This window comes from Tupaia chinensis, unplaced genomic scaffold (genome assembly GCF_000334495.1).
Source record: "Tupaia chinensis unplaced genomic scaffold, TupChi_1.0 Scaffold149831_1, whole genome shotgun sequence".
NCBI lineage: Eukaryota > Metazoa > Chordata > Mammalia > Scandentia > Tupaiidae > Tupaia > Tupaia belangeri.
Window position 1 is genome coordinate 1,166,214 of NW_006209676.1, and position 23,885 is coordinate 1,190,098.

Genomic DNA, 23,885 nt, shown 5'->3' on the forward strand with positions numbered 1-23,885 from the left:
ACATGGCTGACCGTATTTCGAGTCCTGAACCTGACAGCTTGCTTCCTCACTTTCTCTTTCTTCTTTGTCAGTTTAAAAAATAATAACAACAAGTAGAATTAAATAAATAAATAACTTTTAAAAGAAAAAAATGACATGTCATTACCACCCAAAGTTCATAGTTTACATTAGGATTTATTCTTGGTTTATTGGTCTTGATAAATGGATAATTACATGTATCCACCATTATAATATTCAGAATAATCTCACTACCCTAAAAATTACCTTTATGCTCTGCCTATCCATCCTTTCCACTCCCCTAATGGTCACTAATCCTTCTATTGTCTGCGTTGTCTTTTGCAGAATGACAGCTGGAAAAGCAATATCTACTTTTTTCTTCACATTAGATTATTTTACTTAACAATATGTACTAAGGTTCCTCCATATTGTTCCATGGCTAGATAGCTCATTTATTTTTATTTTTATTTATAGAATTATTTTGTTTAACTTTATTTATTTATTTTAATGTGACAAAAAGTGAGTGAGAGGGAAAGTGAGAAAGCAATTCGCCAGGTCTGGGACTTGAACTGTGGTCAGCTATTCGAGAGTCCAGCACCCTTAACCACCATGCCACCTGCTGGCCCCATAGATAGCTCATTTCTTTTTATCATGGAATAATATTCATCTGGATGTACCACAGTATACATGGTCCATTCACTTTCTGAAGGAGGTCTTGATTGATTCCAGTATTTGATAATTATAAATTAAGATGTGTTAGACATATATGTACAGGTTTATGTGTGAACATCAGTTTTCAACTCATTTTGGTAAATACTAAGTAATGCAAGTGGTGGTAGTGCTGATTGATTGTAGTCCATGTATTCTGTAGTATTCATTTTACCTTAAAATAATTTTCTTTTCTTTTCTTAATTAACAGATTACCTTTGAGATTGTTTTAAAGTTTTGAATTGTACAGCACTTAATTATTTTGCTGTATTGTGAAACAACCCCTCCAGCAATGATTACTTCAGAGTTACCAGTGTTACAGTAAGTATTGCAGTTTTTTATTTTTTGAAGAAAAATATGTGCAGTATATTTCATCTGTTACTGTATCTCACTTGTGGTTTGAAATGTGCTCTTCAATGAGGCACATCAGATTTTTTTCTCTGATATAGGGACTATATGTTTGAAATATAGTTATTATTGTGTATACTTAGCTATTCATGACCCTTGCTTTTGGAATGTTAGCATGTTCTCTGATACTTCACAAAAAAGATGTTAATGTCCTGTATCGTGGACCAGCAAAATATTACCCATGGGTCATACCTGGCTTGCTGCCTATTTTTGTAAAAATGTTACTGGATCAGAGCCACACTCATTCTTTTACATACTGGTTTTTTGCTGCTTTGTGCTACAAGTGTGATATGACTATTGCCTGGACAGCCTAAATTATTTAGTTTTATCATTTATAAAATAAAGTTTGTTGATATTTATTTATTTATTTATTTTGGAGAGGTTTTTGCTATAGGGTGCATGTACTTGTCAGACAGATAGATAGAGACAGAGAGACAGAAAACGAGAAATCACCCCCCAGGGGGATGGCCACGCCGCAATCCCTTCTCCTCCATTCTCCTCTTGGGATCTTGGGCACACATGCATACGGGCCCGGCGTGAGTTTAAAGCCACTGTGTCTGGGACTCAAACCGTGGTCGACTATGTGAAAGTCCAGCGACATACCCATTACGCTAACTGCTGGTCCCAGTTTGTGGATATTTATAAAAGGAAGTTTGTTGAAACTCTTATTCTTTGTCTCTTTTCCTCAGCTCCTTCATTAATAATCAGCCTTTTCCCTGAGACTGAGATGGTTGAGCCATTATGGTTATAAAATAATATGTATGGTACATAATCAGTTGGCATTTTTGGTGGCATCTCATTTGATTTGTTGGTGCTATAAGATAGAATTAAGGTTATTGTTTTCTTGGCTTGCTTTTTTCCCTCTTAAGAGTTCTAAAAAACAAAGGTGTTCAAATTTTTTTAACTGCTTAAAAAAACATCTTTTCTTCTTTTCCCCAAATACAGAAAATAAAAATTAAATGATTAGGTTGTTGGCAAAGTCGTGATGCATTTTTGCAACAGATGGTGGTAGTTCAATTTTGGAAGTACTAGAATCTTTCCCATCTATGTTATTGCCGTGCCATTTGACAACGGACAGTTCTAGCTTCACTAAAAAAAATAAGCAATTTGGTTGAGTTTTGGAGATTCCATGACAAATTGAACATGGAGGAACAAATTGTATTTTTGCTATATTTTACTGTTTTACTTAAGTAAAGGGAAGAACACATATCAGGCTTATGAAAAGTTGCATATAGTTTATGGTGACAATACTCTACAAGAATGTCAGTGCCAGTGACAGTTCATGAGTTTCATGAAATTTTGTGCTGGTGATTTTGATCTCAACGATACTCCTTGGTCAGGGAGGCCCGCCAAGATTGATGATGACAAATTAAGGTATTGATAAAGTCAGACCCATGTTACATGAATTGAGAGATTTTAGAAACATTGAACATGTATCATTCAAGTGTCACAACCACCTGAAGAAGCTGGGATACATAAGGAAGCTCGATAATTGGGTTTCTCATGAATTCAAAGAACTTCATTTGACGACACATGTAAATATCTGTGATATGCTCATTACATGCGAGGAAAACAATTATTTTTTGAAGTGACTGGTAACTGGTGATGAGAAGTGAATTGGTTACAATAATGTGGTTTGCAAATGGTCTTGGTCCCATGATTATTCGCCTCAAATGACTTTGAAAACAGACATTCATCAGAGGAAGGTTGTGCTCTCAGTGTGGTGAGATTTTAAAGGTATCCTGCTTTCTGATTACCAAGGCACCAAACAATCAGTGGAATGTTAGCAGTTGCATAGTTTGAACAAATCCATCATCCAGAAATGTCCCAATCTCATTTTATTTGTCAAGGAGTTGTGTTCCATCTCGGCAATGTATGGCCACATGCACCCGTCAGGAATTATTGAAACTTGGATGGGATGTGTTGCCATACCCACCGTACTCACCTGACTTTGTGCCATCGGAATTACACTGGTTTCACTGTCCTCAAAACTCCTTGCATGGTATAACATTCAAGTCAGATGAGGCTGTAAGGCTATAAGTTCAGTATTTTGCCAATTATAGGTCCTTCTAGAAACAAGAAATTATGAAGCTCACTGTAAGATGGCAAAAAGTTACCAAACAAAATGGGCAATAAATATATCATTGATTGATCTTCGTTCTTTATGTAAATAAATGACTTTGGAAGAACATGGAAAAACATGTCATGACTTACCCAACAATCCATTTATTTACTACTAAACAGCCATGTGGGATCCTACTCTCCTAAGCACTAGACAATAGGACCGACTCAATTTAGTATGTTTTTCTTTTCTTTTCATTTTAGTTTGCTATAATAGAGGGTGTGCACTCATGGGGTGGGGGTGTGCACTCATGGGGCGGGGGATGGGGGGAGAGAGCGAAAGTGAGAAATGACTCCCCTGGGAGATGGTCACATCACAATCCCTTCTCCATTCTAGAGGATTTGGGGAAAATGGACACACACCTGGGAATTTAGTCTATTTTTCTAAGACAAGTTGAGCTGAGGTCTCAAGGAGAAGGTTAGGCTTGAGGAAATAGAAGGGAACAGGAAATTAGTTCCAAACATGGGCAATGGCAAGTGCAATGTCCCCAAGATAGGAAGAAGCATGGTACATTTGAGGGACTGAAATAGCCTTTTTCCCACCTATACTTTTTGCAGGATTGGGATAGAGACATGTGATAAGGCTTCTGAGTAGGGAGAGACAGTATCATTACTGGGACCTGCTAAGTCATGCTAAATTGTGTGTTGTGTGTTTCTCTAGGAACATTGAGAAGCCAGTGTGGCATGAAAGATATATAATTAGATATATACTTAGAAAATCAATCTGAATGTAGTATAGTGATTAGATTGGAAGGCCAATACTAGAAACAAGGAGACCTATCAGGAGGAGGACATTGTAATATCTAGGCCAAAGATTGACAACTTGAACTAAAGTGGTAACAATGACAGAGTTTAGAGAGTTTTAGGAGCAACATAATTTTTATCAAATTCTTTCATGCTCTTATTGTGCCCAGTAATTTTTTTTAATTATTATTTTTTAGTCTTTATTTTATTTGACCAAGAGAGAGAGAGCGTAAGGGAAAAAGAGGAAAAGTGAGAAAGCACGCCACCAAGTCTGGGACTCGAACCACAGTTGGCCATGTGGGAGTCCAGCACCCTTAACCACCCTTAACCATCATATTTATAATACTACTGGCCTCATGTGTCCAGTAGTATTATAAATATGAACAGAGTTTCTGAATAGTTGGTCAGAGTTGAATTTGCATACTACTTGACCCAGCATTTCCTCTGTATCTTTTCTAGAGATATACTCTCTATATACCTATTGCTGAATCTGTGTTTCATCTACATCTGTCCATCTTCAAAAGTCTAAATACTTAAGGCTGGATTTTATACCGTTAACAGCACAATTTTGTAGAGATTGGGATTCAGAGTTAGGGTGGGTTGAGGTGAAACTTACTTGCATTTTTATATTTTATCTATTGCTTGAATTTTTAAAAGATGCCAAATTTATTATATGTCCTGTAAACAAACATATATATATATATATACACACACACACACACATATACACACACACTAATGAGAGTGTATTAGCTGTTCTCTGGCAGTACTCTTATCTTTTAAGCTTGCTGTAGTTGGTGGAATTATTGAGTATTAAACAAATTGTACTTTTGTGTTTTCTTTTGTCAGTAAACTGTATTTCTCTAGTATAAATCAGTTCTACTAATGTATCACTTACATATGTGGAACCAGCCTGTTCTATAGTTGCCTAGAGATCTCTCTAAGCATCAGAAGCACTGGTCGATTTTGTCCATACAAGATAATCTTCGTATTTTAGTATCCTGATATGAAGATAGAGAATTCAAGTTTACGTTGAGATATAACTGGAATCTACCACTTATTCAGTGTGTGACATTGGACAGGTTTATCAAATTTTCCAATCTTTCATTTCCTCATCTTTAATCAAGATGCTAATATATTTCTTACAAGGTTTTTGTGCATATGTATTCTAGATAACATATAAACTGACACACTGTAAATATGTCTTCTTAATGTCTGTTTGGACGATAGTGAAGAGAAAAAGCAATATGATTTATTATTCTTTACTAGAGACAAAGAAAATTGATTAGATGGATCCAGCAGACCTAACAGTTACATCTCTGGACTCCCACTTAATCTACCGCGGTTTGAGTCCTGGACCCAATGACTTAAAACTCATGTTGGGCACATTTACATGCTTGCCCAAGATCTAGAGAGGAGAATGGAAGAGAAGGGATTGTGGCATGGCCATCCCCCTGGAGTGATTTCTCGCTGTCTTTCTGTCTCTCTGGCAAGTGCACGTGGCCTATAACAAAAATCTCTCTTAAAAAAAAAAAAAAGGGAAAATTGACTAGAGTAGGGATGGACAAACTATTGCCAGTGGCTCATGCGCTTGTTTTGTCAGTAGAATGTTACTGGAACATAACCACATTCATTCATTTACATACTGTCCCTGGATGCATTTATGTCGTGACATCAGTGTTCAGTAGTAGCTACAGAAACCTCAAGACCTAAAATAAGACAAGCTTAGGATATTTATTGTATGGTCCTTTAAGAAAAAATGTGCTGCCCCTTGGACAGTATTTACAAAATTATTTATTATTTTTCAATTATTTCAATTCTCTTTTCCTAGCCTTCTAATTCTTCAGGATCCTGGGTACCCCACATGTGTGCCCTGTGGATCTGAACCTGTGGGCAGCCCTAAGGCTTCCAGCCTTGCAGGGTACTTTTGTTACTACTATGTCACAACAGCAGGACTAGTATGGAAGTCATTTGCATAGAAGCTATACATTAAGTTAATAAGATCTCCAACATAGTATAGTATAAAGGGAGAAGAACAGATTTTTAAGAATTGAGCTTTAGGGCCAGCCAGTGGCATAGTGGTTAGGCAGCTAGATCCCACATGACTGTCTGCATGGTTCAAGCTCTGGACCTGGTAGCTTATAAAACATGCCATGTGTGTGTGTGTGTGTGTGTGTGTGTGTGTGTGTACACATCCCCAAATCCCTAGAGGACAAGGGATTTGGGTGTGACCACCCCCCAGGGGGTGCTCCCCCCAGTGCATGTGCCCTCTAGCAAACTTAATAACAACAAAAAAAGAAATCAAGCTTTCAGTAATGAGCACAAAGATAATGGAACTATTGTATTATAAAAAGAGCTTTCAATGAAACAAGTTGATAACTAATAGATTATGAATTAGGCTCTTCATTTATTTCTTGTTCATGATGTCTGTACTTTTTTCAGACCTGTGTTGGAGCCCGTATTAGGTAATGAGAGCCAAATATTACCTTTTCACAAATTTTACAAGCCAGTTAAGCACAATATATTTATTATAAAGAATTAAATTATGTAATTTAAAATATCAAAAGTAATCATTTCCTACTTAGTATTTTTAAAAACAATTATTTATTTAATTTTAAATATTCATTAATTTATTTTTATTTGACCAGAGAGAGAGAGAGAAAGTGAGAAAGCAAGCCACTAGGTCCAGGACTCAAACCGTGGTCGACCATATGGGAGTATCCAGTGCCTTAACCACCACACCACCTTTTGGTCCCTCCTTAGTTACTTTTCATATTATTGTAGTCTGTGATCCTCAGGTTGTTACTTAGACCTATTACATCTGTCTGCTGGCAATATATTTTAACTGTGTACTACTGTATATCTTTCTGGATTTGGTGATGCCATTTTGATAGTTTGAAATTGGCCATGGGGGGAGTGTTTATAGCATGAAAATTAGTAAATGCTCCAAATTGGCTTACTTTATTGATTTGTTCATGTATACTTAGGAAAGCAATAAATTGTTAATAATGCAGATTAAACATAAAGGTATATCAAATTGTCTATAGCCATTATATTATAAATGCTAGAAAAAACAAATGAAGTGTTGTTCTAGTATTTGGAAACTATTGATGGATTCAGCAATGAAGTTGCTCACAAGCAACTTCTTGATTACCAAGTGAAGTTCCAACAAATGTCTTTGTCATTTTACTTGCATTGTGTTTATCAAGTAAACAAAAATATCAGTCATCTTTCATGTCAGAACCTTCTATTCATTTATCATTTGCAGTCGCAGGCTTTTGTGGATAAAAGTTTAACAATAATTATCAAAATTGTTTTCTAAGAATTAGTTGGCTAATGGCATTTACAATAAAGATTTGTGTATTTTATTATTGTTTTTATATGGTATGTGTAGTATATACTCTGTATCAGTAGCTTTTAGAACTTATGTGCATTTATTTTTTGAAGAACCAGATGTTAAAACATTTAGTAGCATACCATGGACTTTTATGATTTCATAGAATGAATAAAATTCCTCCCAAGGAATTTCATCTTTTTATATTGAAGAATTACTCTTTTGCAATTGTGTTTAACATTTATCTGTAGGACAGCAGCCGCTATTTCCACTGTCATGTCCTCCTCTTTATTTCTCTGTTTATTTGGAGGATTAAGTTCACTCAGTGTCATATGATATTAGGCAGTGAGGATATTATTTTTGGTTTCTGAAGAGTTTTTTTCTTGAAGGTAGAAATATAAACCACTCCTAATTAGCTGTATTCCAAGAGGTAAGAATAGTAATAAAAAGAACTACAATGTATTTGTTAATTGAATTGTTCATTAAAATAATATAACATTTTCTAGGGATTCAACTAATGAAACTACTGCCCATTCTGATGCTGGCAGCGAACTGGAAGAAACAGAGGTCAAAGGAAAAAGAAAAAGGGGTCGTCCTGGCAGGCCTCCAGTATGTATTTTGCTTGCCTTTGTTTCTTTAATAATTACCAAGTAAATAGGCTTGATTTCAGCTGTTTGTTAATTCTAGTACTAGTACTGTTAGTTTTTTCCTTTTTTAAAAAAAAAATTCCATTGACACAGGAGAGATTCATAGAAATTGTGCTTCATAAATTGGCTTGTCAGTGATCAGGAAAATGAAATCACTATAGTATCTTTAATGTTTTTATACTTACTTCAAATAAATTTTGGCCCATGTAAAGACATAAAGGAGATGGTTAACATTGAATGGGGTATAGTTAGTTAAGACTACCTTACTTTTCAGATGCAACTCTGATTTCTTGTGAGCTTGTTAAGTGTATTTTGGTAGTAAAGTCACATGTCTGCTTAACAAAGGGGTTAGATTTGAGAAATGCATTGTCAGATGATTTCATCATTGTGTGAACATCATAGAATGTACCTATGTAAATCTAGATGGTATTTTAACTACAGCCTATACTAATGGTATAGCCTACTGTCTCACCATCCTAAATGTTTTTTTCTGTTTACTGAAACGATGTTGTGACACATGATTGTACTAGTGTGGGGTTTGGGACCAGTCTCAGAATATACTCTCACTGATAACATGAGCAAGAACTTTAAAAGAGCTCTAGATAACCCTACTTAGTAGGATATCTTTATGTATTCTAAGAGCAACATTCATCATTTAAGTATGCATAAGCTGTCAGCCAGTATCAGTGTGTCAAGGGGTTTAGATGTATACTACTCTGCACTCACTTTTATGGTACGGTTTGCTGGTAGCAAGTTGTTTTCTATTTTATACAAGTTCTTGTGGTAATCTTAGCTTTCTTTTATAGTTCACTTAATAGTATAATGAACCCTCCATAAATAATCATTACTCAGCTCCAGTAGTATCAAGTCAAAGCCAATCTTGTTGCCTCTCTCCACTTCCCCTCCCTTTCTTTACCATGTTAATTCTTTCTTTTTAAAGTGGCCATAGGACATGTTCACTTGCCAGAGGGGGAGAGAGGGAAAGTAAGCAAGTGCCGATGCCACAGTCCCTTCTCCTTCGCTGCTGGACTCTTTGGTAGTGGATTGCGGTTTGAGTCCCAGACCTACTGGCTTAAACTCATGCCGGGCGAGTGTGCGTGCGTGCCCAAGATCCTGAGAAAACAGTGGAAGAGAAGGGATTGCGACATGGCCATCCCCTCTGGAGGGTGATATCTCACTTTCTGTCTCTCTGTCTCTGTCGTTCTGGTGAGCGCATGTGTCCTATAACAAAAACCTCTCAAAAAAACCACCCCCCCAAAAAAAAAGTTTTATTTGTCTGAATGTTTCTCTATCTTTTTAGATAAAAATGGTTTTATTGGGACCAGCAGTTAGCATAATGGCTATGTCGCTGCACTCCCATGTAGTCGACCATGGTTCGAGTCCCGGACCCAGTGGCTTAAACTAAAACTGGGCGTGTGTGCATGCTTGCCCAAGATCCCGAGAGGAGAATGGAGGAGAAGGGATTGCGGCGTGGCCATTCCCCCCTGGGGGGGGTGATTTCTCGCTTTCTATCTCTCTGTTTCTGTCTGTCTGGCAAGTGCACGCGCCCTATAGCCAAAAAAAAATCCTCTCCAAAAAACATGGTTTTACTTTCACTTGTGCTTGATTTAATTTCATGTATTATTCATCATGGCCATTTCAGTGGGACAAGGAATGAGGATAGAAGACAGTGACAGTGATCTTGACTCTGAACCCAGAGTTAGCCCTAGGGTAATGTGTGTGTTTATATTAATTTTTAATAAAAAGCTTAAAAAGAAAAAAAAAGAGTTAAGTATTTTTAAAATAGAAAAAAGAAAATCTCATAGATAAGGATATAAAGAAGAGAATATTGGGACCAGCAGATGGTATTATGGCTACATCGCTGGACTCCCATGGAGTTGACCGCGGTTCAAGATCTGGACCTGGTGGTGGCTTAAACTCATGCCGGGCATGTGTGCCTAAGATCTTGAGAGGAGAATGGAGGAGAAGGGATTGTGGCATGGCCATCCCCCTGGGGGTGATTTCTGTCTCTCTCTCTGTCTTTTTGGTGAACACATGCACCCTGTAGCAAAAACCTCTCCCTCCCCCTCCAAAAAAGAAGAGAATATTATTGTACACCTGTATCATGTATTTGTGTTTCAAGCTAAGTGCCAAAAGTGTGTTTCATACAAAAGTTAAAAATTTTTAAGTTTATAAATTAAAAACTTAGAGTTAGCTAAGGTTAATTTATTATTGAAGAAAGTTTTTTTTTTAAGTTTAGTGTAGACAATGTTTATAAATTTATGGTAATGTGTACAATGTGTACACATTATGTGTACGATGTGTACAAATCTATGGTAATGTGCATTAATGTTGCAAGCCTTCCTGTTTACTGACACTACTCATCCATTGACTCACCCAGAGCAACTTTCAGCCCTATAAGCACCGTTTGTATATGCCCTTTTAAGTAGTGTAGATTTTTGTCTTTTTGGAAAATTTTTTTTTCTTACTCATGATAGAGTATGTATACTCTTGAAAAAGAGAGAGGAGGAAAGAGGGAGGGAATTATACCTACTCACACCATAGTTCCCTTCCTGCCATCCTCTAGTCCATTGGATCTTGGATACTTGAGCAGGTGCCCAGTGTGTTTCAGTCTGACTAGCCTGGGGATTTGAACTATAATTGCCACGTATGATCTAGCTTTTTTTGAGCCGTACATTACTACTGAGCCACAGAGCCAGTCCATTTTTTAATTTTTATATTGTATTTTTACTCTGCCATTTCTGTTTAGATATATTTAGATATAGAGATACTTAACATGTGTTAAAATTGCCTACAGTATTGACTCCATTAACTTACTGATTTTAGCCTAGGTTATACCATTTAGACTAGGTACATAGCAGGCTAACCATCTAGGTTCATGTAAGTATACTATGTGATTTTTCTACAACAAAATTGCCTAATGTATTTCTCAAAATAAATTTCCATTATTAAGCAGTGCATGATTGTATCATAAGGACTTAGTATTATGATCAAGATTATTTTCCTTTCTTTTTTTCAAATTTTTTTATTATAATTTCAAGTTAATAGTTATACGTGTTTTTAGGTACACTGGTTTTTCAAAACATGTACACATTGTGTAATGATCGAACAGGACAATAAACATATCTTTATTTCAAGCATTTATCATTACGGTGTATTGCACATTTGAAATCCACTCTTCTATTTTGAAATATATATATATATATGTATATATATTGAATTTTCTCTAGCTTCTTTCTAAAGAGTTATTTAATTTTCTTTATCATCATTATTACTATTTTTTAATTTGACAAGAGAGAGAGTGCAGGCTGGCTGGTCTACCACTTGAACTGCAGCCACGTAAAAGTCTAGCACTTTAAACACCATGCCACCTTCCGGCCCCCAGGTTTTGTTACTTTAATGTGCTATATGTACTATTCTAGAACTCAATCTATTTATCCACCTGCACTCTTCTATTAGCTAAGTTCTCCCCATCCCTACATCCTTCCCCTTTCTGGCATCCACCTTTGCACTCTCCACTTATATGCATTCGAATTCTTTAGCTTCCACTGTGTAAAAACATACAATATTTGTCTTTTTCAGTGCCCAGTGTCTGGTTTATTTCATCTATCAATAGATTATTTCTACCAGGTTCTTTCATGTTGCCTCCAATTGCTGGGTAATAGCTAAGCAATATTCCATGTGTATATATACCACATTTTCTTTGTTCTTACTTTGGTTGTTGGACATTAATGTTCAGTCCTTATTTTGCTTTCATGAAGAGTACTACAGTAAACAGGAGAAAGCGTGTATCTCTTCTATTACTGCATCATACGCAGTTCTACTTTTTTATTTTGAGGAACCTTCATACTATTTTTCAATAATGGATGTACTAATTTACATTCTCACCAGCAGTACATGAATGGTTTCTTTTCTCCACAGCCACACAGGCATTAGTTATTCTTTGCATTTTGATAATAGTCGTTCTAACTTGTTTGGCCGATACCTCATTGTTCGTTTTGATTGGGATTTCACTGATGATTAGTGATGTCAAGCATTTTTTTCCATGTATTTGTTGCCCATTTGTATGTCTTCTTTTGAAAACTGTTCAGATCAGTTGCCCATTTTTTTTAAATTTAAGAATTATTTAATTTTATTCATTATTATTATTGTTATTTTAATTTGATCAGAGAGAGAGGGAAAGCGAGAAAGCAAGCTGTCAGGTCCAGTACTCAATGTCCAGTTAGTCATGTGGGAATCTAGTGCCCTAACCTTCATGTTCCTTTTTGGCCCCTGATTGTCCATTTTTTAAAGTGGATTACTAGGGATTATTTTGAAACTGAGCAGTTTGAGTTCCTTATATATTCTGGTTATTAATCCTCTGTCAGATATAATTTGCCTAATTTTGTAGGTTGTGCCTTAAATTTGTTTCTATTGCTGGTCAGAAACTCTTTAGGTTGAAGTAATTCTATTTATCTGTTTTTGCTGTTATTGTCTGTGCTTTTAAAGTGTTATTTTAAAAGTTGTCTGCCTAGATCAATGTCTTGAAGTATTTACCTTGTGTTGTCATCTACTAATTGAATGGTTTAGGTCTTTATATTTAAGTCTTCATTTTTAGTTACGTTTTATATAAGCTGAGAGATATGGGTCTGGTTTTATTCTTCACATGGATCTTTAGTTTTTTCAACACCATTTAATGAAGAGTCTGTCCTTTCCTCCACTAAATGTCCTTGGGATCTTTGTCAAAAATCAGTTATATATGGAGACCTTTGTCAAAAATCATTTAAAGTGTGGGGTTAAGATGCTGGACTCCCACATGGCTGACCATGGTTCGAGTCCCAGACCTGGTGATTTGCTTTCTCACTTTTCCTTTGTCTCTCTGGTCAAATTTAAAAATAAATAACAATGACAGATAAAATTAAATAAATTAATATTTGTTTAAAGAGTTTTTTTGTTGTTGTTGGGTTTTTTTGTTTGTTTTGTTTTGTTTTTCTATAGGGCACGTGCGCTTGCCTGGAGAGACAGACAGAAAGTGAAAAATCACCCTCCAGGAGGGATGGCCATACTGCAGTCCCTTCTCCCACAGACTGTGGACACACATACACATGAGCCTGGCATGAGTTTTAAGCCAGCAGGTCCAGGCTTTGAACTCAGTCGACTACATGGGAGTCTAGTGATATAAACATTATGCCATCTGCTGGTCTCTCAATAAATAATTTTTTTAAAAATCCATTGTATGTGAGTGTGTGGATTTACTTCCAGATTTTCTGTTCTGTTCCATTGTGATATGTGTCCATTTTTGACCAGTACAATGAAGTTTTAGTTATAATGAATATATAATGTATTTTGAATCCTGGTAATGTGATATCTACCTCTTTTTCTATTTTGGACAGAAAATAGAGTATATTTGTAGTCTTTTGAGATTTCATACATAAAAACTTTATTAGTATTGTGTCATTAGTATTTCAATGGGGTTTGCATTAGTCTTGACATTTTAACAGTATTTATTGTAATCCATGAGTGTGAGACATTTTTCTACTTTTTTAGTGTTGCCTTCAAATTTTTCATCAATTTTTAAAAAAGAATTATTTTATTTAACTTTATTTATTTACTTATTTTAATTTGAGTAGTGGGAGCCAGAGTGCGAGAGAGAGAAAGGAGAAAGAAAGCCATCAGGTCTAGGATTCGAACCACAGTTGGCCATGTGGGAATCGAGCGACATAACTGCTATGGCATCTGTTGGTTCCAAGATTGATTTCTTGATTTAATTTAGCTAATGTATTGTTGGTGTAACAGAAACTACTGATATTTGTATATTAATTTTGTATTCTATAATTTACTGAATTTATCTGTTCTGAATGTTTGTGTGTGTGTGTGTGTATTCTTTAGATTTCTCTGTGATTTTAACTGATAATCTGTAAACTGGATTTTAAGTTTCTTTCATTTTTGTTTTTTTTTATTTTTTACTTTTTGTTGTTGGCTGCATGCACTCTCCAAAGAGAAGCAGAGAGAAAGGGAAAGTAAGAATTCACTCCCCAGGGGTGCCGATCATGCCACAGTCCCTTCACCTCCATTGTCTTCTCAGGATTTTGGGCACATATGCACATGTACCCATTGTGATTTTCATGCTGTCAGTTCTAGTACTCAAACTGCACCGCCAGCTATGTGGGATCCAGTGCCTTCACGTCACCCATTTGCTAGCCAAAGTTTCTTATTTTCAGAATGGATGCTCTTAATGTTTTTTATCTGCCTGTTTGTATTACTTGATTTTCCAGTACTCAAATTTATTCTAAGATATACAGCTGCTAAAATGATCATAAAGGTTTTGTCATTTATTTTGTTGATGTGATGTATCACATTTATTGACTTAAGTATGTTGAAGTAACCTTGCATCCCAGGAGTAAGTTCTTTTTTTTTAAAATTTTTTTTGGGGGTGGGGGAGAGGTTTTTGCTATAGGATGCGTGCACTTGCCAGAGAGACAGAAAGTGAGAAATCACCCCCCCGGGGGATGGCCACACCACAGTCTCTTCTCCATTCTCCTCTCAGGATCTTGGGCATGCACGCATATGCACCCGGCGTGAGTTTAAGCCACCGTGTCGGGGACTTGAACTGCAGTCGACCACATGGGAGTCCAGCAACATAGCCATTATGCTAACTACTAGTCCCAGTTCTTTTTGATTGTCTTTTTTATTGTCTTTTTGATATGCTGTTGAATTCAGCGTGCTAGTATTTTGTGTATGATTTTTTCCATCTATGTTTATCAAAGATACTGTCTGTAGTTCATTCATTTATTGCATACTTCTGTGATTTTGATATCACTGTAGTAGTAACCTTGTAAAATGTGTTTTAGAGGATTCACTCCTCTTGCATCTTCTGGAATAGTTGGAGAAAACTGATACTTGCTGTTTATAAAGGAATTAGTAAAATCCACTAATGAATCCATTGTTGGATTTAATTTGTTTTTGTTAGGGAACTCTTTTATTGATGATTTCATCTCTTTAGTTCTTATTGGTCTATTCATACTTTATATTTCTTCCTGGCTTAACCTTGGTAAATTGTATGTGTCCAGGAATTTATCCATCTCCTCTAGGTTTTCTAGTTTGTCGACATGTAGTTGTTCATAATAATCTCTAATAAAAGCTTTTGTAGTTCTGTGTCATCTGTTGTAATATCTCCTTTTTTTTCTTTAATTATGGTGACTATCTTTTTGTGTTTTCATTCTAGTAGTAAATTAATAATCTCGTTAGACAATAATGTTTAGCAAGAATATTTCTGGGCACTTAGAATACACAGGTAAACAAAACACCAAAAGATTATAGTTTAATGAGAGAAATCAGACATTAAACAAAGAAATATGCAAAACAGTAATAATTCTTATTATTATAAGTAACATTTATTGAATGTTTACTGATGCTAAGTACTATAGCAACTGCTTTGTACTAACTCACAACGATTTGTGAGGTAAGTACTATTTTTACTTCCATTTTGCACATGAGAAACTTGGGCACATAAAGTTTTAGAAACTTCACCAAAGTAATCATGTGAGCAATGGGAGACAAAGACCTGATTCTAGGCATTGTGACTCTAGTGTTCACCCTCTTAGTCATGACCATGCCCTACCATAAATAATAAAAATATTTGCCATGAAGTAAAAAGCTCACTAAGGGGACAGAGACCAATAGAGAAAGGATGTTTAGAAAAGGCCTCTCTAAGAAGATACCATTTGAACAGAAACCTAAATATAAAGTAAGGAACGTGGCCATTGGCACAGACAGAAAAAAATAATTGTATTTATAAAAAAAATAACAAGTGCAAAGTTTTCTTTTTTCCTAATAAAAAATTGTATTTACTGGAACCAGCAGTTAGCATAATGGCTATATCGCTGGACTCCCACGGAGTTGACCGCGGTTCGAGTCCCAGACCTGGTGGCTTAAACTCACGCCGGGTGCATGTGCGTGCGTGCCCAAGTTCCCAAGAGGAGAAGGGATGGCCATCCCCCCGGGGGGTGATTTCTCGCTTTCTATCTCTCTGTCTCTCTGTCTCTCTGTCTGTCTGGCGAGCGCACGTACCCTATAGCAAAAAAAAAAAAAAAAACCTTTCCAAAAGAAAAAAATTGTATTTACTTAGAAGCATTCAGAATGTCAACAAAATAGCTGCAGGGTTTTTTGTTTGTTTGTTTGTTTTACAATTGCAGAGTGGTATTCATTTAACAGAATAAGAATTATTTCATATAAGCTACATCAGAGACAACTGAAGATGAAAAAACTACCATCCCCATATATAACTAATTTGTGTTGTGTATCAACAAGAACCTGCCTTAAATTTCCATGCCAATTTACAACTCCCATACTGTACCAGGCAAGGTTAGTGGCTACTGAAAATACCCTTAGGACAGGCTATCTAAAAACACATTCGGTAGTGTTAACTATACAAAAAGACACTGTCCAGTTTTAAAACAAATCTTACACAGCCTTACATTTCAGTTTTTTCTTTAAGAGGAGTGAGTGTATACAGGGGGTTAAATGCTTTATAGACAAGAGGAAAAAAAACTGTGGTAGAACCAACTTATTCATCATCATTATCATCTTCATCTTCCTCTTCTTCCTCATCTTTCTCCTCCTCTTCCTTTTTCTTGCCTTTTTCAGCCTTCACAAGTCCCTTTTTTGCTGCATCAGTCTTTCCTTTAGCTTGCTATGCAGCAATATCCTTTTAGTATTTTTCCTTGAGCTTAGCAGCCTTCTTTTCATAAGGCTGTTTATCATCTGCAGCAGTGTTATTCCACATCTCTCCCAGTTTCTTTGCAGCATCACCAATGGATAGGCCAGGATGTTCTCCTTTGAGTTTTGGGCAATATTCAGAACAGAACAAGAAAAAGGCCGAAGGAGGCCTATTGTGTGCATTGAGATCCTTGAATTTCTATTTCTTTTCCCCTTTAGGAGGGATACAGGTCTTCATTTCTCTTTCATAATGAGCCTTGTCAGCCTTTGTCATATCTACAAACTTTCCTTTCTCTTTAGCAGACATGGTCTTCAACTTCTCTGAGCACTTCTTAGAAAACTCAGAAGTTGACTGAAGCACCTGGGTGCCTCTTCTTGTGCTCCTCCCACCAAGTTTGCACAAAGAATGCATGTGGTGACATTTTGCCTCTTGGCTTCTGAGAATCTCCTTTGCCCATGTTTAGTTATCTTTCCTCTGTGAGGCACAGAGTGGCCCAGTGCCTGTCTGGCTCTCACTTGCCCTGGTGCTATCTCTATCAAGTGCAAAATTTTTCCAGTAGGGTTATTTAAGCCTCTTTACTATGTAGCATAATATGATTTAATTTGAGCAGAAACTAATTCAGCTACATTTAACTTAACTGGAGGATGATCAGAATTTCTATCTGGCCTTAGCAATGACTGCCCACATGTGCTACACATTAATGGGTTGGGTATCTAGAATACAATATATGAAAGGATGGAAAGAGAATTGGAGGATCTTCCTATGGTATAGTGGTTAAGGCAAATGGATCCTAGCTGGCCAGGTGTGCAGTTTCAGTCCCAGAACTGGTAGCTTGAAAAACCCACTCGGCACATGTGTACAAAATGCTGAGAGGAGAATAGAGAAGGAGGGATCACAGCAAGGTCATCCTTTTTTCTGCAGCAAGTGCACATGCCCTATAGCAAAAACTACCCACCATCCCCCTCCCCCCCTAAAAAAAATCAAGTTGGAGAAAGAATGGTATGAGTGGTATGAGCTGACTTCAGGTTTTTTTCTCCTTTACTTTAAGATTTCTTGTTTACGCTCAATCATTGTGCATTTATGTAGCGCACAATATGATTTTTGAAAGTTTGCAAGCAGTATATGACAACCAAATCAAGAATATTACCATATAAATAGTTTTCAACAGAAAACTTTTTTTTATTGTAAAGTGGTCAGTTTTATAAGTTAAGAATTATGATCTTTGATCCACTGCTCAGTCCATATCAAGATTTGGTTTGTATTTGCTGGGCAGCTGATACACAATTTCTTCCTTGTAGGATGATGTGGCTTCTTCATAAAGCACTTGAAAAATCTCACAGTGAATATTTCCTTTTAGTTTCTTTTCACTATAACCTCTTGTTTCAAGTCTTTTGTACAATATATTGTGATCAGTTCTTAGCACAAAAACTACATGAAACCAGTGTTCAGGGAAGAAATCACAACCATGGTAATCAACAATAACCACTTTCTCTCATTTGATTTTCTAACTCTTTTTTTTTTTTTTGGAGAGATTTTCACTGTAGGGCGCATGCGCTCGCCAGACAGAGAGAGACATAGAGACAGAAAGCGAGAAATCACCCCCCAGGGGGGATGGTCACGCTGCAATCCCTTCTCCTCCATTCTCCTCTCGGGATCTTGGGCACACACGCACACGCGCCCGGCGTGAGTTTTAAGCCACCGGGTCCAGGACACGAACAGCGGTCGACTACGTGGGAGTCCAGCGACATAGCCATTACGCTAACTGCTGGTTCCCGTGATTTTCTAACTCTTCAACGACTCTGTCTTCATCTAAAATGGGACAATCATATGGCTCTGGTGCTGCCAGGAATGCTCCAGAAAACTTTTTATTCTTTTGTCAGTTAAATGTTTCTTCCCTTTGCCCCTCCTTTCTACTCTACCATTTCTCCCCTCCTTTACAGTCTATAGTACCTACATTTACCTTAGAGTGCAGGCATTTGGCATATAGTGAGCAGGGTTATATAGTGTTTGTCTTTCAAAATCTGATTTATTAATACTTTGCTTAGTAATAAATCTTCAGTATTTGTCCACTTTTAATCAAATGACAGGATCTCGTTATTCCTTCAGCTGAATAGTATTTCGTAGTGTATTTGTGCCACAGTTTTTCAACCAGTCATCATCAGTTCTTGGTCACTTAGATTGTTTCCATGTCTTAGTGATTGTGAATAATGCTGCAAAAACATGGAAATGCAAGTGTCCTTCCAAGTTCTTTCCCATCTTTTGGATAAATATCAAGGAGTAGGAATAGAATTATTGGGTTATATGATAATGTGTTCTAGGTTTTCGAGGAACATCCATATTGTTTTCCACAGTGGCTGTACTAATTTGCATTTCTACTAGTAGTGTAGGAGGGGTCAGCTTTTCCCCACTCACTGTGATGTTATCTATGGGTTTATAATATATAACTTTTACTCTTGAGAAATGCCGCTTCTATACATTTTGCTGAGTCTCTTAATCATGAAAGGATGTTGTATTTTATCAAATTTTCTTTTGCATCAGTTGATATGATCATATGGTTCTTATCTTTTCCTCTTTTCATGTGATGTATTCATTTATTGTTTTGTGTATATTGAACCATTCTTACATCCCTGGGGTAAAGCCTATCTGGTCGTGTATAATCTTTATAATGTGCTGTTGGATTCAGTTTGCTAATGCCGGTTGAGGATTTTTATTTTTACATCTATATTCATCAGGGATATTGATCTGTAGTTTTCTTTTTTATGTCTTTCTCCTCTTTATACCAAGGTGATGGAAGCTTTATAGAATGAATTTGGAAGGGTTTCTTTCTTTTGAATCTTTAAAAATAGCTTGAGGTGGGACCAGCAGATTCCGTAATGGTTATGTCACTGAACTCCCACTAAGTCGACAGCTGTTGGGAGTCCTGGACCCTCTGGCTTAGAACTCATGCAGGACGTATATGTGTGCATGCTTGCATACCCCAAGTCCCCAGAGGAGAAGAGAGGAGAAAGGATTGTAGCATGGCCATCCCGCCAGGGAGTGATTTTATGTTTTCTATCTGTCTCCATATCTCTAGCGAGCACATGCACTATATAGCAAAAATATCTCTTTAAAAAAAAAAAAAAGAAGAAGCTTGAAGTGGGCACAGCAGATAGTGTGGTAACTGGGATGCTGAATTCCCACATGGCCTACTGAGATTTGAATCCTAGACCCAATAGTTCTAAAGTTTTAAGCAAATATCCTTACAAATTCAAAACTACTTTTCTTGAAATTACCAGCTGAACTTGCTATTGAAAGTAGTTAGATTATTTAAGAAATTGTGTGATGTTGGGGGGAAAGGAACGTAAGGAAGACAACTGTAGACACCAGAGATAGTGTGAGAAGAGGGTGGGAAAGGGCAGAGGGTCAGACAGAGGGTAAATACTTGTGAAACTAGAAATGGAAAATTATTGATGATAAAATCCATGATTAAGCCACTATGCAATATATTCTAGATGGGAAACCACATTTTGTATGCTGTGACGATGCTTAGGGGATGAATGTACATTAATTAATTTTAAAAAAAGTTTCAGGAGAAAAAAATAATAAAACAAACAAAAAAGAAAATCACAGTAAATAAATAGGTATATAAATAAATAAATGGTTTTTGTTTGGTTTTTGTTTGTTTTTAAATAGCTTGAGGAGGATCAGAGTTAACTCTTTATAAGTTTTGTAGAATTTAGAAGTGAAGCCATTGGGATCTCGGCTCTTCCTTATTAGAAGACTATTACTGACTCAGTCTCATTGCTTGTTATTCAGATTTTGTATTTCTTCCTGTTTCAATCTAGGAAGGTTATATGTTCACAGAAATTTGTCCATCTGGGAACCAGCAATTAGCGTAATGGCTATGTCGCTGGACTCCCACGTAGTCGACCACGGTTCGTGTCCCGGACCCGGTGGCTTAAAACTCACGCCGGGCGCGAATGCGTGCGTGCCCAAGATCCCAAGAGGAGAATGGAGGAGAAGGGATTGTGGCGTGACCATCCCCCCTGGGGGGTGATTTCTCACTTTCTGTTTCTCTGTCTGGCGAGTGCATGCGCCCTATAGGGAAAACCTCTCAAAAAAAAAAAAATTGTCCATCTCATCTAGATTTTTCTGGTTTGTTGGTGTATAGGTGCTCGTGGTATACTCTTGTGATGATTTGTTGTAATATTGTCAATTTTGTTGCTGATTTTATCTGATTCTTTTCCCTTTTTCTCAATTAGTGTGTAATATTTTATCAATTATGTTTATCCTTTCAGAAAAAACAGCTTTTTGTTTCATTTAATTTTTTTTTTTATTTTTATTTTTTATTTTTTTTTTTTTTGAGAGAGATTTTCACTGTAGGGTGCGTGCGTTCGCCAGACAGACAGAGAGAGACATAGAGACAGAAAGCGAGAAATCACCCCCCAGGGGGGTGGTCACGCCGCAATCCCTTCTCCTCCATTCTCCTCTTGGGATCTTGGGCACGCACGCACACGCGCCCGGCGTGAGTTTTAAGCCACCGGGTCCGGGACACGAACCGCGGTCGACTACGTGGGAATCCAGCGACATAGCCATTACGCTAACTGCTGGTTCCCTCATTTAATTTTTTTATAGTTCTTTTATTCTCTATTTCATTTATTTCAGCTCTAATATTTATTATTTTCTCTTGGTATTTGCTGTTACTTTTCCAGTTCTTTGACATGTGTCATCAAGTTACTTATCTGATACGTTTTAGTTATTTGTTTTTGTGAGCACTAATTGCTTTGACCTTTCCTTTTATGACTGCTTTCACTTTGTCCCAAAGATTCTAGAGAGTCATATGTTTTTTGACTTTAATAAACCTTTTTGATTGTAGACTTAATTTCTTGAATTGTTTTGAAGTTTGGGACTAGATTGTTTAATTTTTATATTTTTTGTGTATTTTTGAGTATTCTTTCTGTTTTTGATTTCAAGTTTAATTCCATTATGGTTAGAAAAGATACTGGATATAGTTTCTATATTTTTAAATTTGTAAAGGCCTATTTTGTTACCAATTATTTGATCAGTCTTAAAAAAACGTTCCATGTGAGGATGAGAAAAAAGTATATTTTTTAGTTCAGTGAAATGTTCTATAAATGTCTGCTAGGTCCAATTAATTTATGGTTTCATTTATCTCCTATGTCTATTTTTTGTCTAGATGAGCTACCTGTGGTGACAGTCGGGCATTGAAATCTTTAACAATTAGTGTGTTGCAGTCAATCTCTTCCTTTAGTTCTGTGAGTCTGTCTTTTACATACCTGGGTGCTCCAGTGATAGGTGCATAAATACTTAGAACTGTTATATCTTCTTGGTGAATTAATCATTTTAGGACTATATATTGTCCTTTTTTTGTCTCTTTTTACCATTTTATCTTGAGTTATATTTTGTCTGATTCTAGTATCACGTCTCCAGCCTTTTTTGTTTGTTAGTTTCTGTTTGCGTGAAATTCCTTTTTCCATCCCTTTACTTTTAGTATTGTAAGTCTTTGTCAGTATGGTGTGTTTCTTGTAATAAACATATAGAAGGCTTCTGTTGTTGTTGTTGTTTTTTCTATTTAGACAATCTGTGTCTTTTAATTGTGGGATTTAATTCATTCACATTCAGTGTCATTATCAGTATGTCCAGACTTAGCACTCTTATTTTGTTAGCCCTTTTTCAGTTGTTTTGTGACCTCTTATTTTTATTTATTTCCCTTACATTTCTTCGATGTAATATTCCCTTAAGTATTTCATAAAGAACTGGTCTGGAGTTGGTGAATTCTTTCAGTTTTTATCTGTGAATGATTTTATTTCTCCTTCCCATTTGAAGAATAATCTTGCCAGGTATAGTATTCTTGGAAATTGATTTTCTTTCAGAGTTTTAACTATGTCTTCCCATTCTTTTTCTTGCCTGCAGTGTTTTAGTGGACAGCTTTAATATTAGACTAATGAGATAACCCTTTATATAACTTGGCATTTCTCTCACCATTTTTAGAATATTGCATTTGTCTTTGATTTTTACCAGTTTGGCTATGATGTGCCTTGGAGATGATTTTCTTATATTGAATATGTTTGGTGTTCTTTGTATTTCTCAGAGATTTTATGTCTCTCTAGATTTGAAAGTTTTCAGACAATACCTCTTTTTTAAAATTGAACTTTTTGCCATAGAGCATGTGCATGTGCCAGAGAGGAGAGAGAGAGTGAGAAGGAAAGTGAGAAATCACCTCCTGGAAGGGATAGCCACTCAGCAATTCCTTCTCCATTTTTCTCCTGGGATTTTGGATATGTACACATACTGCCTAGTGTCATTTTCAAGCTTCCAGGTCCAGTACTCAGAGTGTAGTTGGCCATGTGGAAGTCTAGCATCTTAATCACTATGCCACCTGCTGGCCTCCATATAATATTTCAATAGAACAAATTTTCTGTGTCTTTACTCTGTACTGTGTCTTCTGGAGTGTCCATCATACAGATTTTTGGCTGCTTAGTGCTGTCTAGAATTCGTGTATGTTGTCTTCATTTATTATTTTAAAATTTGCTAAAAGGGATATGCATCCTCTGGAGAGAGATGGGGTGGGGGTGGGGAGAGAAAGAAAGAGCAAGAGAAAGAGAAGAAAAGGGGGAATGGCTATGCTATAGTCCCATCTTCCTTCTCCTCTCGTGATTTTGGGCATGCACACTTATGCACCCAGTATGTTTTTCAAGCTGCTGGGTCCAGTGAATTGCATAGTTGGCCATGTGAGATCCAGCCACTTTAACGGCCATACCATCTGCTGGCCTTGTTTTTTTTTTTTTGGAGAGATTTTCACTGTAGGGCGCGTGCGCTCGCCAGACAGACAGAGAGAGACAGAGAGACAGAGAGACAGAAAGCGAGAAATCACCCCCCAGGGGGGATGGTCACGCCGCAATCCCTTCTCCTCCATTCTCCTCTCGGGATCTTGGGCATGCACGCACACACGCCCGGCGTGAGTTTTAAGCCACCGGGTCTGGGACGTGAACCGCGGTCGACTACGTGGGAGTCCAGCGACATAGCCACTACGCTAACTGCTGGTTCCCCCTTGTTTTTATTTTTAATGGTTATTTTTTCATTGGTTTTGACTGCTTAGGACTAACTTGGAGGTTTGTTTTGTTGTTGTTGTTGTTTTGTTTTTAAGGATTTAAAATGTTCTATTTATCTACCTATCTTTAATTTCACCAGAGAGTGACAGAGAGAGAGAGGGAGGAAGCAAGTGCGA

At 36.7% G+C, this 23,885-nt stretch overlaps 1 protein-coding gene across 1 annotated transcript in view; it reads left to right on the forward strand.

Moving 5' to 3' along the window:
- Positions 1–952: 952 nt before the first annotated feature.
- Positions 953–23,885, forward strand: part of STAG1 (STAG1 cohesin complex component) — a 314,569-nt gene continuing 291,636 nt past the window's right edge. Inside the window, 2 exon segments of the mRNA XM_027769480.1 lie at positions 953–1,026; positions 7,819–7,921. Of these exon segments, the coding sequence (XP_027625281.1) occupies positions 998–1,026; positions 7,819–7,921 (132 nt within the window). The 5' untranslated portion in view covers positions 953–997.